The following is a 14,819-nucleotide window of genomic DNA, read 5'->3' as shown; positions in this document are numbered from 1 at the left end:
CAGGTAGCCTTCCACATGCTTCCCACAATAAGTTGGGTGAATTTTGGCCCATACACTTTTTCAGTTTTGCCCACATATTTTCTATGGGATTGAGGTCAGGGCTTTGTGACGGCCACTCCAATACCTTGACTTTGTTGTCCTTAAGCCATTTCACCACCAGCCATTTCACCAGGATTGAGGTCAGGGCTTTGTGATGGCCACTCCAATACCTTGACTTTGTTGTCCTTAAGCCATTTTGACACAACCTTGGAAGTATGCTTGGGGTCATTGTCCATTTGGAAGACCCATTTGCGACCAAACTTTAACTTCCTGACTGATGTCTTGAGATGTTGCTTCAATATATCCAATAATGTTCCTTCATCATGATGCCATCTATTTTGTGAAGTGCACCAGTCCCTCCTGCAGCAAAGCACCCCCACAATATGATGCTGCCACCCCCGTGCTTCACGGTTGGGATGGTGTTCTTCGGCTTGTAAGCCTCCCCCTTTTTCCTCCAAACATAACGATGGTCATTATGGCCAAACAGTTCTATTTTTGTTTCATCAGACCAGAGGCCATTTCTCCAAAAAGTACGATCTTTGTCCCCATGTACAGTTGCAAACCGTAGTCTGCCTTTTTTATGGCGGTCCTTTGCTGTTGTTCTGGGATTGATTTGCACTTTTCCACCAAAGTACGTTCATCTCTAGGAGACAGAACGCGTCTCCTTCCTGAGCGGTATGACGGCTGCGTGGTCCCATGGTGTTTATACTTGCGTGCTATTGTTTATACAGATGAACGTGGTTCCTTCAGGCATTTGGAAATTGGTACCAAGGATGAACCAGACTTGTGGAGGCCTACAATTTATTTTCTAAGGTCTTGGATGATTTAACTTTGTCAAGCAAAGTTTGAAGATAGGCCTTGAAGGTAGGCCTTTTCTGAGATCTTGGCTGATTTCTTTTAATTTTCCCATGATGTCAAGCAAAGAGGCACGGAGTTTGAAGGTAGGCCTTGAAATACATCCACAGGTACACCTCCAATTGACAGATTATGTCAACTAGCCTATCAGACGCTTCTAAAGCCATGACATAATTTTCTGGAATTTTCCAAGCTGTTTAAAGGCACAGTCAACTTAGTGTATGTGAACTTCTGACCCACTGGAATTGAGATAGTTTGTTAACAAGAAATTTGTGGAGCGGTTGAAAAACGAGTTTTAATGACTCCAACCTAAGTGTATGTAAACTTCCGACTTCAACTGTATGTACAGTATGTACGTAATCCCTATGTATACATGTATGTATGTATGTATGTATGTATGTATGTATGTATGTAAGTGAAGAAAAATACTACTAGAGATTAATTTTCACTTACCCTGTGGGGTTTATGGACGTTAACAAATTTTATTTAAATGTTATACATAAAACATTAGTTTGTTCATTCTTTTTTTTATTTAGCCAAACAAAAAATCATATATTTTTTAAATATTAATAATTCTTATTTACAATTTAAAACAGTACAGTAAATAATAATAACAACATTATCAATCATAAAAATGTTATAAAACATAAACTTTCAATTCGAAAATCTGTGAGCTGGGAATTCCAGAATGTTAGGATACAAAGTAGCTATGCGGAGTTGTCCTACATTCAAACAGGAACTAGAGGTGTGTTCAATCAAACAAGAAGTAGGCTACATGTCAATTTGTTCAGCAGGACACAACGTTGTGGAACATTCCGATAGAAATAAATGATGTGGAATGAAACATGTCTCTCTGCCTTATAGAAGAAGAAATCATGCCGGCTGAATCCATCCAATTTCTATCTGCATCCTTCAACAATGTTTGGCTACTGACCCTAATTTCCTTTATAGAACTCCTTGAACTGTCATTTTACAGTACCTTTTGGAATTGCTTACCCCAGGTGGCAAACATTTGCAGCATAAATATAACCAACAGAATATGGACAAATTGTTGTGACCAGAATTACAACCAAACTTTTGCTCTGTTGAACGCACCTCAAGCTCATTAAGGTCACAATTTTCTAAAGGGATGGGGTTGGGTAGAGAAGGCGTGTGTTGTCTGGGTGTGTGTGTGTACAGAGTAAGGAGATGAGGCGGTCGGCAGGGGAGTGCAAACATGGATTGAGCCTTAAAAACAAAACAAAGTAACGGTACAGCAGCCTGTTCTACTGGACATCATCGTCATCATCACCAGGACTGCAGACTACCGGGACGCCAGACTACCACGACCAAAGTCTACAGACTTCTGGACTTCCCCATCCACTTCCCTTTTTTCCCCAGCTCCCATAAAGTCACAGTTCCAGTCCCCTGCTCCTTTCTGTATAATTCCTGGCAGGAGGAAAAACGACGTCTGTCACCAGGAGCCATTTTGGGTAAACATGTCCTCCTAGGCACTGTCAGATTGCAGCATGCCTATTGGCTGCTCAGAAGGCGCTGTGTCGTTCTGTTCCTGGTGGTCTTGTGTGAGGGATCTTGGCATGGAGGAGAGACATAGATAGTCAATTCATGTTTCAAATCACAAACAGACATCTGATGAATGTATGATGCGACCAAGCACGCACGCACACACATATCTGCTGGTAGGTTAGTATAATGCACAGCTCAGTGCCACTTGTTCCATAATGACAGAGCCGAAAGCATGGTAAAGTGAGGGGGGGGGGGATTGTGTGACGTGCCAGCCTTAGAAACGATAGTGAGGGAGATATTAGAAAGAGAGGAGCAGAAACTGAATGAGAGGAGTTGTCTATGCAGCTGAGATCCAATGAAAGAGAACAAATGAACAAAGGGAACAACACAAAGAGATGAGACAAAGAGACAAAACTCTGGCTAATCCAGCAACAGCTCATGCGTAAAAATAAATGATGAAACAATGATATCAGAGAAAGTAGTGACGGATTAAAAAGAGTGATGACGTGAGAACAAAACTGTACCACACGAAAGTAAACAAACACATTTGATATGAAGAGCGTGAAGGTTAGCACTGTAAGTAGCTAGGCTAATGATTGAACAGCCCATTGGCTGAATGTATCAAGCTTCTCACAATAGGAGTGCTGACTTAGGGTCCGTTTTCCTTTAACATCACAATGAATAAGATAACATGGACGGGGGGGGGAGGGGAGCTGATCCTAGATCAGTACTCCTATTCTGAGACATTTGATGCAGACAGCCTCAGTTGTCTAAAGAAACAGCAGTTTCAATGTTTCGGGGCAGTTCCACAGACCTGCTCATTCATGACGGTGGAGAGCTCCGTGAGCATGTCCCTGTAGTGGGCTCTCATCTCCTCCTGGTACTCCAGCTGGTCCTCCTTGATCAGCCGCTCGTTGACATCCAGCGCCTGGCCGCACGCCTCTGCAAACTGCCTTCAGAGCCAGACAGGGTATGTTAGGGCACTATGAGGGCCAAGAGTTTTCCCTGTCCTGACCATGTGACTTGATCTGGAAAAACTCTGGGTTCTAGTTATCTTGACCTGAATTGACCCCAACCCTTTTGCTTAAGACGTATCAAATGCATCATCGATCTATGTGTGGCGCAGTTGGTAAAAGCGTGGCTCTGGCAATGCCAAGGTCGTGGATCCAATTCCCACAGGGGTCACACAACTAGGGCTGTGGCGGTCACGAAATTTCGTCAGCTGGTGATTGTCAAGCAAATAACTGTTGGTCTCACGGTAATTGACCGTTAATTAATATAAATACATTTAGCATCTCCTGGCTTCCTACAAGCCACTGATGCAGACCTTTGGAACATCTACATTTTTAAAAGTCGAATAACTCCATGTAATATAGCCTACACCTTCATAATAAATCCATTATTTATTTTAGACATGGCTAAAGAAACATGATATGAAGAAAATGTAGTCTATTTCAGATGAACAGAACAGCATACTCTGAGTTGTCCTTATGTTAAGTCCTGATCTGGCTATGCCATATGGCTGTTGGCTACATTAGCTGTCAAGATTTGCTTAGAATTCCGTGGCATTATTTTTTATTATAGTATGAAGAATACAATTGAACAAAGCTGAATAAAATAGAAAGGATATTTTCTCCAAATGATTTGAGGGAGTGCGCACATGTAGCTATTCTGTATTGAGCGGTTAACAAAGAAATAGGTACTAAACTCAGCAAAAAAAGAAATGTCCCTTTTTCAGAACCCTGTCTTTCAAAGATAATTCGTAAAAATCCAAATAACTTCACAGATCTTCATGCTTGTTCAATGAACCATGAACAATTAATGAACATGCACCTGTGGAACGGTCGTGAAGACACTAACAGCTTACAGACGGTAGGCAATTAAGGTCACAGTTATGAAAACTTAGGACACTAAAGAGGCCTTTCTACTGACTCTGAAAAACACCAAAAGAAAGATGCCCAGGGTCCCTGCTCATCTGCGTGATCGTGCCTTAGTCATGCTGCAAGGAGGCATGAGGACTGCAGATGTGGCCAGGGCAATATATTGCAATGTCCGTACTGTGAGACGCCTAAGACAGCGCTACAGGGAGACAGGACGGACAGCTGATCGTCCTCGCAGTTGCAGACCACGTGTAACAACACCTGCACAGGATCGGTACATCCGAAAATCACACCTGCGGGACAGGTACAGGATGGCAACAACAACTGCCCGAGTTACACCAGGAACGCACAATCCCTCCATCAGTGCTCAGACTGTCCAGCAGACTGAGAGAGGCTGGACTGAGGGCTTGTGGGCCTGTTGTAAGGCAGGTCCTCAACAGACATCACCGGCAACAATGTTGCCTATGGGCACAAACCCACCGTCACTGGACCAGACAGGACTGGCAAAAAGTGCTCTTCACTGACGAGTCGCGGTTTTGTCTCACCAGGGATGATGGTCGGATTCGCATTTATCGTCGAAGGAATGAGCGTTACACCGAGGCCTGTACTCTGGAGCGGGATCGATTTGGAGGTGGAGGGTCCGTCATGGTCTGGGGCGGTGTGTCACAGCATCATCGGACTGAGCTTGTTGTCATTGCAGGCAATCTCAACACTGTGCGTTACAGGAAGATATCCTCCTCCCTCATGTGGTACCCTTCCTGCAGGCTCATCCTGACATGACCCTCCAGGATGACAATGCTACCAGCCATACTGCTCGTTCTGTGTATGATTTCCTGCAAGACAGGAATGTCAGTGTTCTGCCATGGCCAGCAAAGAGGATCTCAATCCCATTGAGCACGTCTGGGACCTGTTGGGTCGGAGGGTGAGGGCTAGGGCCATTCCCCCCAGAAATGTCCGGGAACTTGCAGGTGCCTTGGCGGAAGAGTGGGGTAACATCTCACAGCAAGAACTGGCACATCTGGTGCAGTCCATGAGGAGGAGATGCACTGCAGTACTTAATGCAGCTGGTGGCCACACCAGATACTGACTGTTACTTTTGATTTTGACCCCCCCCTTTGTTCAGGGACACATTATTCCATTTCTATTAGTCACATGTCTGTGGAACATGTTCAGTTTATGTCTCAGTTGTTGAATCTTGTTATGTTCCTACAAATATTTACACATGTTAAGTTTGCTGAAAATAAACGCAGTTGACAGTGAGAGGACATTTCTTTTTTTGCTGAGTTTATATGCTTAATTTAGAGTTATTAATGTAACTTTAGTTGTTCTACAAACGTTGGGCTATATGTTTTGATTTTTGATACATTTTAAGACTGCAGGATGCTACTCTAATGATGATTTGAAAAAAGTCCATGAGCTATGGTTTGTTTTTTTCCGCAGGCTGTACACACTTCGTCAGTACACACTTGTACACGCTGTACACACTTGATAATGCCTCGATTTTGCCAGCGGCATCCCTTTTGTGTGGCCATAATGCACCCTTAAAAAGTCCATGCCTTTTGCAGCCCTTCTCCCTGTGTGCTGCCTGCTCCGAAGCGCCTCTCACTCACACCGCTTTCCATCTCACATGATCGGGTCTTTCTCACAGGCTACAATGAAGACAGACACATCCGGGACGCAACTGCGCGCGTCCTTATCCAATTCCGAGGTGCATATTTAAGGTATTGGAAGAACTGTCCACATTTACTTTTCGTCAGCCAACAAGATTAGTAGGCCTAACGAACAGCAAAAGCATTAGCCTACGTCAATCTACTATCCCCCATAAACAGTTGACCTATTCTATTCTGTGCAAGAAATAAATATTCCAAACACAGTCTGGGATAGTTGTGGAATGCGATAGATCACAAATTAATACAACCACTAGCATCAAAAAACGTTTTTTACGCACTGAGGCTGACGCAACAGATCAGAAAGTTTAGCTTAAAATGTTGATAAACTATCAGGCTATTTCTTCACATTATAAGCGCAGCAATGCGCACATGGCAGTGGTATACAAGCGCAAATCTGCCATTAGCAGAAAGCACCATTATCAAAAGTGACTGCAAATGCAATTATGCATGTAATGCTTTTATTATAAAGGTGCATTTTTATGGTGAAAATTTTCTTCCCCAAACGTGAAACTCACGCGCTGCTTATGGATGCCAGTTAGGCTCTACACCCCTTGTAAAGCAGATTAATGTGCTTAATTCTAAGAAGGTATTTGGCCAATTTAGTTGTGATACAAACCTTATCAAAACATGAGGTGTTTGATTCGAAAAAAATCACAAAAAAAGGCATTGTTTCTTGCCTTATCCTGGGCATCATTCACAAGTGATAATATATCATTCACAAGTTGATAGGCTAATTTTGTCACCCATCAGACTATTCTTGATTTAATCTTGTCTTTCCATATCCTAAATAATGTGTGAAATTCAATTTTGATTTAGAGTGGACCATTATCATGCACCTGTTTCGAAACAGGGGCAGGGGTAAAAAATACATCTCTGCACTTACATTGTTTCCTGAATGCTTAAACACGAACAGTGATTCTTGAAGCATTATATTTGAAATCATTAACACTTGTAGCCAATGCATTTACCAAGTGTGCCAAACTGAATGCACGTTCTCTGCTTACACTCAGTTTGAAATTTTAAAAACACACTTTTTGCAAAACTGTAAACACAACTCACTGCTTTACACTCAGTTTGCAATTTAATAACACACTTCTAGCAAAACTGTAAACATTGGTCCCTACATTGCTACACTATTTTGCCAATTGCCTTTCCACATTGACAATGTGAAAACACTTTTAGAATACGAGTTCACTTACAAATCAGAGCTTGAGCACTATAAATAGGCCACAGGTAAACATTTGGTTTGGACAACAATGGAGGCCAATATTGGACAGAGTAAAAGGGGTGAGAACTAGAGGAGGACGGGGAAGAGGAAGAGGAGTCAGGAACACAATAACTGATGAAATCAGAGCGACTGTGGTTGACCATGTTTTCGACCATGTTGTCAACCATGGGATGAGCATGAGGGAGGCTGGGCAACGGGTTCAACCAAATCTGAGCCGCTATACTGTTGCATGTATCATCCGGATATTTCGAAATGAGAACCGGTAAGTAACTTTAAGTCCTGTAGTCTTACTGGTACAGTAATATGTACTGTACTTTCATAATGAGAAGGATCTATCACTAAAACCATTCAAATGTTTTCACAGAACTCCAAGAAAACCAGTATCTGGTGGAAGAGGTCGACTGTTCACCTCAGAGCAGGAGACCCACATTGTAAATATGGTCATTGCAAATAACTGCATCAGACTCAGAGAACAGCAGGACCACATAATGGCAGATAACACCGTATTCCAAAACGTCAACAGAGTGAGTCTCTCTGCACAGTCTCGTCTACTGAAACACAATAGAATTAGAATGAAGCAGCTGTACAGAGTCCCTTTCGAAAGAAACGCAGACTGTGTAAAACAACTGAGATATGAAGCGCAGGTAAGCTATACTATCCTATCATTGGTACTGGATCTGGAAGTGTATGGTGCTACATCATATAATTGACTGATCCCTGCTTTTCGTACCGCGCTACATTGTTTTGTCTTGTCTCTTTCAGAGAGTCATGGAGCTAGAAGCAGATGCAGTACATCATGAGCTAATATATGTGGACGAGGCAGGTTTCAACCATGCAAAAATATCATCGGACACCGTGCCATCATCAACGTCCCGGGACAACGTGGTGGCAACATAACAATGTGTGTGGCTATTAGTCAAAACAGCGTCCTTCACCATCATGCAATCCTAGGCCCATACAACACTGCACACATTATCACATTTCTGGACACCCTCCACAACAGACTAATCTCTAATGACCAGGGGCCAGAGCAGCCCAGGTACGTTATCATCTGGGACAATGTTAGTTTCCACCGGGCTGCTGTGGTCCGCAATTGGTTCACAGGTCACCCACTTTTCAGCACACTCAATCTCCCCCATACTCTCCGTTCTTGAATCCTATTGAAAAATGATTCTCTGCATGGCGTTGGAAGGTGTACGATCGCCAGCCCCACCAACGCATACCCCTTCTACAGGTGATGGAGGAGGCTTGTGGAGACATGGATCAGGGGTCATGCCAGGCCTGGATACGACACTCCAGGTGATACTTTCCACGCTGCCTAGCTCAAGACAACATCGCATGTGCTGTGAATGAAGTCTTATGGCCAGACCCACAAAGAAGCCTAATTTTATTCTGTTCTTTTTTTTCTCGAGCACAAATATTTTTGTTTTCTTCTACTGCGTTTTTGTTGTTTGAGGAGTGTTAGAACATTCTGAGAAAAAACTAAACTTTTCCCCCTTATTTGTATTGATAGTGTGTTATGTTCGGAATACACATCCATACTTTACATGTTTGGATACCTGTGTGTATGTGTTTTTACTACACGTATGACAAAACTTTATTGCAAACTGCTATGCCCTGCACACAAAAAAGTGTTTTTCATTTATACTATCAGTGCGTAGTTGGTGCTTCGTGTGCTTATTCAAATTGTGGTTTGTGTGTACTGTATTGACGCTTTGTTTGAAGAGTTTTGCAAGAATTGTTTGCTTTTGCAAGAGATGAGATAATGTTTTGCTGGTTAGGTTTAAGGTTTTGTGGTTAGTGTGTAGAGTTTTGCAAAAATAGCCTATAGTTTCAAAGATAGTGCCTAAGCAATCATAAAAAAAATGTAAATAGCGAATGGAGGACGGTTTTCCTGTGGTTCATTTTCCTGCCAGCCAGGTAGGCTATTACTCCTGTTGTAAAGATAAGCAATGTGCCTAATATTTGCTTAATATTAGGAAAGTTGAAAAATAAATAAAGTAGGCCTAGCCTATAGAAAGCTGATGGGATCCTCCTCTTTTTAATAGAGGCCATCACTCTGTTTTCTCCGCAATTGCATAGCCTATAGAAATGTTGCGCAACATGAGCTCATGGGCTCTCGTGAAGTGTTTGATTATATTTTCGATTACATTTATGTCAGAGTGATTAGGGGGACAATAGAGTGCTAAGTACCAGACAGTTAGCAAGTTTGGTAGGCTACTAATGACTATCAGCGTCATCAGAGCTTGGAGAAGCCTAATTATCATGAGTAAGCGGTCACCAGGAATTTGACTGCCTTCATGACTCGTGACCACTAGTGTGGCGGTAATACAGTCACCGCAACAGCCCTAAACATAACCATACTAAACATTTACTTTTTGGATAAAAGCATATGCTAAGTGGTGCATAAGTCATGAGAAGTGTTGTGATGAATACCTGAAAATCTCCTTGAGCAGTTTGACTTGGTTGTCGGGGTACTTCTTGGCATTTTTCTCTTCCAGGAAGGCTCGGGCATAGGCCATGGGCCCTGCATTGACCTGTAAGGTAAGTTCATGGTTATTCACCTGCACCATTTTCAACAGACACCGCAGTAGGAAGAAATGAGAACTGAGGGTAATGCTAGTAATGCAAGAGGCTAATGCTAAAGATGCAAGACGCTAATGCTAATAGTGATGCTAGAGGCTAATGCGAATTCTGTGGTTGCCATAGCACCATGAGGTCACTTAGGCAGAGACCTACCTTACATTTTGTAAATATTTGTATATAATTAATACATTTTATGAAATGTTTTGCAATGCTTTATTATAAAGGTGTTTTTTCCCCCATGCGTTCCGGTACCTCAGAGCCCCCGCCCATCTCATGCTCGCTTTTTGTTTGGTACCTCCCGATTTACCAATCGAGCATTGTTCTCGCGAGGCCCCAAGCAAACATTTTTATTTAGGAAAACGGCTAACTTCCCACACTTCCACACATTTTGCAATGGGGCAGAAAGAAAAATGTGCAGTTGTATAGCTGATCTCATGCTATTCTACACATTTTCCCATGAGGCTGAGAGAAAAATGTGCAGTTTCATAGGTGCATGGGGGGTACTCTACGTGTGTATCAGCTCAGCTATTTCTGAACTCACTAATGTGTGTGTGTGTGTGTTGTTGTGTGTGAGAGTGTCTGTGTCAGTTGTGTCTGTCAGCTCAACTCACTTGAGTTGTAGTGTGTGTGTGTGTGTGTGTGTGGTGTGTTTGTGTGTGTGTGTCTGTATGTGTGTCTGCATAGTATGTGTATGTCAGCTCTGCTATGACCTCTGAACTCAACTCCTTTCTGTGTGTCTCTCTCCATCTTTCTCCTCCTCCACCCCTACCCTTACCTTGACGCTGACGCTACCCTGCAGTTTCAGCTGAAGCCGGATCATGTCAACCTCTGCCATGGCACACAGCTGGTTGAGCTCGGACACCTTGCAGGACATCTCGTCGATGGCCACCTCGATGGGGTTCATCTCCGTGCTCTGCTGCTCCACCACCTGGATACGCTTTTTCAGGTAGGGGAAGGTGGAGTTCGCTGGGTAGGGAGAGAGAAAGGGGGAGTAGACACACGGTTTAAGGAACCAATTGGTTAAACCTTGTGGTCATGGGTGGCTCAGTTGTTAGAGCATGAGTAGGGAGCATAGAGTTAGGACCGTGGGTTCGATGCCCGCTGGGGCTACCCATATGAAAAAATGCTTTGGAGAAAAGGGTCTGCTAGATGGGATACATTTTATTGGGTTTGTTTAGGAATTTATTTTATTTTGAACCTAGACCCTATTACTGGTCAGAATAGGTCACTGATTACAGCACTGGTCAGTATACTAGTGATTACAGTTACGGCTCAGTATTTACTGGTTATTCAGACACTTCCTATTAGTATAGTGTACAAGCCAATGGCTCAGTGGGTTAGAGCATCACCTGGGTTGTCGGTTCGAATCCTGCACATTCCACCTACTGAATATATGTGACAGTCAATGTTGACAGCTCTTTCGTATTAAAATATTAGCAGAAATGACCTTTTTAATAACTCACTGGTTAGTATGGTGCGTCTCTTGCACTGTTCCTCCACGTCGCCATGTTTCTTCCCCGACAGAGTGAACGGCGTCTCGAACACGAAGCGATTGATGTTGTGATGTCGCTCGAAGTCCGTCTTCTTCTCCTGCTGCTCCTTGTCGTCGAAGTAGGGCACTACGTAGGTCACCTGGATGTAGGCGTACTTGGGGTCCAGGTCTTTAGGATTTACCTGGTGGGTTGTATCAAACAGTTCACAGTCTGTGTCGTATTCATTAGTACACACCATAGAAAACCGTAGCAAAACATTTTTGCAATGGAAAATGTTCTGCAAACAAAAACGAGAGTTACTTATTGGAGAAATTCAGGTAGCCTCTCCCCGTTTTGGTCCGTTTTCCACCATTTGGTGTCTAACGACCCTGCTCTCTTCAAAAATCAGTCTACTGTGTTTTGTCTTGGTCTCTTAACCTCACTGAGTCAGTCTCATAGTTAGTCTTGTGCAGTCAGTCAGTTGTATTCTTGCTCTACCTAAAAGCCTGGCATGCAAGGCTACTAATCTCTTCACCTATATATATATATATATATATATATATATATATATATATATATATATATATACACTGCTCAAAAAAATAAAGGGAACACTAAAATAACACATCCTAGATCTGAATGAATGAAATATTCTTATTAAATACTTTTTCTTTACATAGTTGAATGTGCTGACAACAAAATCACACAAAGATTATCAATGGAAATCAAATTTATCAACCCATGGAGGTCTGGATTTGGAGTCACACTCAAAATTAAAGTGGAAAACCACACTACAGGCTGATCCAACTTTGATGTAATGTCCTAAATGGATGGAGCGAGACATGATGTCCCAGATGTGCTCAATTGGATTCAGGTCTGGGGAACGGGCGGGCCAGTCCATAGCTTCAATGCCTTTCTCTCGCAGGAACTGCTGACACACTCTAGCCACATGAGGTCTAGCATTGTCTTGCATTAGGAGGAACCCAGGGCCAACCGCACCAGCATATGGTCTCACAAGGGGTCTGAGGATCTCATCTCGGTACCTAATGGCAGTCAGGCTACCTCTGGCGAGCACATGGAGGGCTGTGTGGCCCCCCAAAGAAATGCCACCCCACACCATGACTGACCCACCGCCAAACCGGTCATGCTGGAGGATGTTGCAGGCAGCAGAACGTTCTCCACGGCGTCTCCAGACTCTGTCACGTCTGTCACATGTGCTCAGTGTGAACCTGCTTTCATCTGTGAAGAGCACAGGGCGCCAGTGGCGAATTTGCCAATCTTGGTGTTCTCTGGCAAATGCCAAACGTCCTGCACGGTGTTGGGCTGTAAGCACAACCCCCACCTGTGGACGTCGGGCCCTCATACCACCCTCATGGAGTCTGTTTCTGACCGTTTGAGCAGACACATGCACATCTGTGGCCTGCTGGAGGTCATTTTGCAGGGCTCTGGCAGTGCTCCTCCTGCTCCTCCTTGCACAAAGGCGGAGGTAGCGGTCCTGCTGCTGGGTTGTTGCCCTCCTATGGCCTCCTCCACGTCTCCTGATGTACTGGCCTGTCTCCTGGTAGCGCCTCCATGCTCTGGACACTACGCTGACAGACACAGCAAACCTTCTTGCCACAGCTCGCATTGATGTGCCATCCTGGATGAGCTGCACTACCTGAGCCACTTGTGTGGGTTGTAGACTCCGTCTCATGCTACCACTAGAGTGAAAGCACCGCCAGCATTCAAAAGTGACCAAAACATCAGCCAGGAAGCATAGGAACTGAGAAGTGGTCTGTGGTCACCACCTGCAGAACCACTCCTTTATTGGGGGTGTCTTGCTAATTGCCTATAATTTCCACCTGTTGTCTATTCCATTTGCACAACAGCATGTGAAATTTATTGTCAATCAGTGTTGCTTCCTAAGTGGACAGTTTGATTTCACAGAAGTGTGACTGACTTGGAGTTACATTGTGTTGTTTAAGTGTTCCCTTTATTTTTTTGAGCAGTGTATATATATATGGTGAACGATTGAGTGTATATTTAGATTTTATTAGGATCCCCATTAGCCAACACCAATGGAGACAGCTAGTCTTACAGGGGTTCGACACACAACAAAAAAGACATTACAGACAAAATACTTTAGAATTGACATGCATTTAAAACATTAACATGTATGAATTGGTTACACATACACGTCAGTACATACAAATGTCGTATCTTAATTTGACCATCCTGTTGATGCAGGAATTTTCCTGTACAGCTGGAAATGCAAACTTGTAGTGTATTTGAGGTTTAAAAGGCTTCTAAAGTTTGTAATTTCCACTTTAAAATGTCAGACTTGACATGCCCTAATGAAACATTTATCAACCCCTACACATTTTTTTCATTATTTATAAAACACAATAATTGACATTTCCTGTTGCTGTAGGATTATTTTCCTGCTGTAGCAAACTGTCTCATATTAAGATCCGACATCTGTACACACAAAAAGTAGGTCACATGAGGGAGAGGCGTTGTGCCATGAGGTGTTGCTTTATTTGTTTTTTGAAAACAAGTTTGCTGTTCACTTGCGCTATATGAGTTCCATGCAATCATGGCTCTGTGTAATATTGTACGTTTCCTTGAATTTGTTCTGGACCTGGAGACTGTGAAAAGACTGCATGTCTGGTGGGTAAGTGTGTGTGACAGTGCTGTGTACAAGTTGACTATGCAAACAATTTGGAATTTCCAACACATTAGTGTTTCTTATAAAAACAAGAAGTGATGCAGTCAGTCTTTCCCTCAACTGTTAGCCAAGAGAAACTGGCATGCATAGTATTGATATTAGCCCTCTGATTACAATGAAGAGCAAAAAGTGCCGCTCTGTTCTGGGCCAGCTGCAGCTTAACTAGGACCTTCTTTGCAGCACTTTTTTTTCACTTGGCCCCCCACACCTCCTGGTCAATGGTCATGCTGCTCTCCCTATGGTCATTCCCCCACATTTATTTATTCAACACTGCTACATTTATGATATATATAGTGCTATTTCTATATTTCTATTTTTTTATTACAATTTTCATGATTTTATTTCACTTACTCCCTCTTGTTGGAGCTCGGAGCCTAAGATTTTCACTCTACTCTGCAATAACCCCTGTACACGTGACCTTTAAACAATCTGAATCTCTGAATCATATGACTGGGCAATAATCAAGATAAGATAAAACTAGAGCCTGCAGGACTTGCTTTGTGGAGTGTGGTGTCAAAAAAGCAAAGATCTCTCCCCATCTTTACAACCATTGAATCTACAGTATATGTTTTGGCCATGACAGTTTACAATCTAAGGTAACACCAAGTAATTTAGTCTCCTCAACTTGCTCAACATCCACACCATTCATTACCAGATTCAGCCGATGTCTCGAACTTAGACCAAATACAACACTATTCGTTTTAGAGATGTTCAGGACCAGTTTATAACTGGCCACCGTTTCAAAAACCGACTGCAACTCTTTGTTTAGGGTTGCAGTGACTTTACTAGCTGTGGTTGCTGACCTATAGATCTGGACGAAAACTAACAAATGTAGATTTTTGAGTGTAACGCCCCATTAATTGCGATTCTGGCCCT

General features: G+C 43.0%; 1 protein-coding gene across 1 annotated transcript in view; it reads right to left on the bottom strand.

Annotated features, from left to right (window-relative positions):
• Positions 1–1,260: 1,260 nt before the first annotated feature.
• The window catches only part of dock10 (dedicator of cytokinesis 10), a 119,726-nt gene continuing 106,167 nt past the window's right edge, over positions 1,261–14,819 (bottom strand). The window contains exons 52-56 of the mRNA XM_038961894.1: positions 11,228–11,438; positions 10,540–10,730; positions 9,615–9,715; positions 3,215–3,353; positions 1,261–2,465 (exon numbers count right to left, since the gene is read on the bottom strand). Coding sequence (XP_038817822.1) covers positions 2,418–2,465; positions 3,215–3,353; positions 9,615–9,715; positions 10,540–10,730; positions 11,228–11,438 — 690 coding nt within the window. The 3' untranslated portion in view covers positions 1,261–2,417. The remainder of the gene's footprint in view (positions 2,466–3,214; positions 3,354–9,614; positions 9,716–10,539; positions 10,731–11,227; positions 11,439–14,819) is intronic.

The sequence above is a fragment of the Salvelinus namaycush genome, chromosome 23 (genome assembly GCF_016432855.1).
Source record: "Salvelinus namaycush isolate Seneca chromosome 23, SaNama_1.0, whole genome shotgun sequence".
In the NCBI taxonomy this organism is placed as follows: Eukaryota; Metazoa; Chordata; class Actinopteri; order Salmoniformes; family Salmonidae; genus Salvelinus; species Salvelinus namaycush.
The sequence above is the reverse complement of the archived record's forward strand: the minus strand, read 5'-3'. Positions and strand labels throughout refer to the sequence as shown.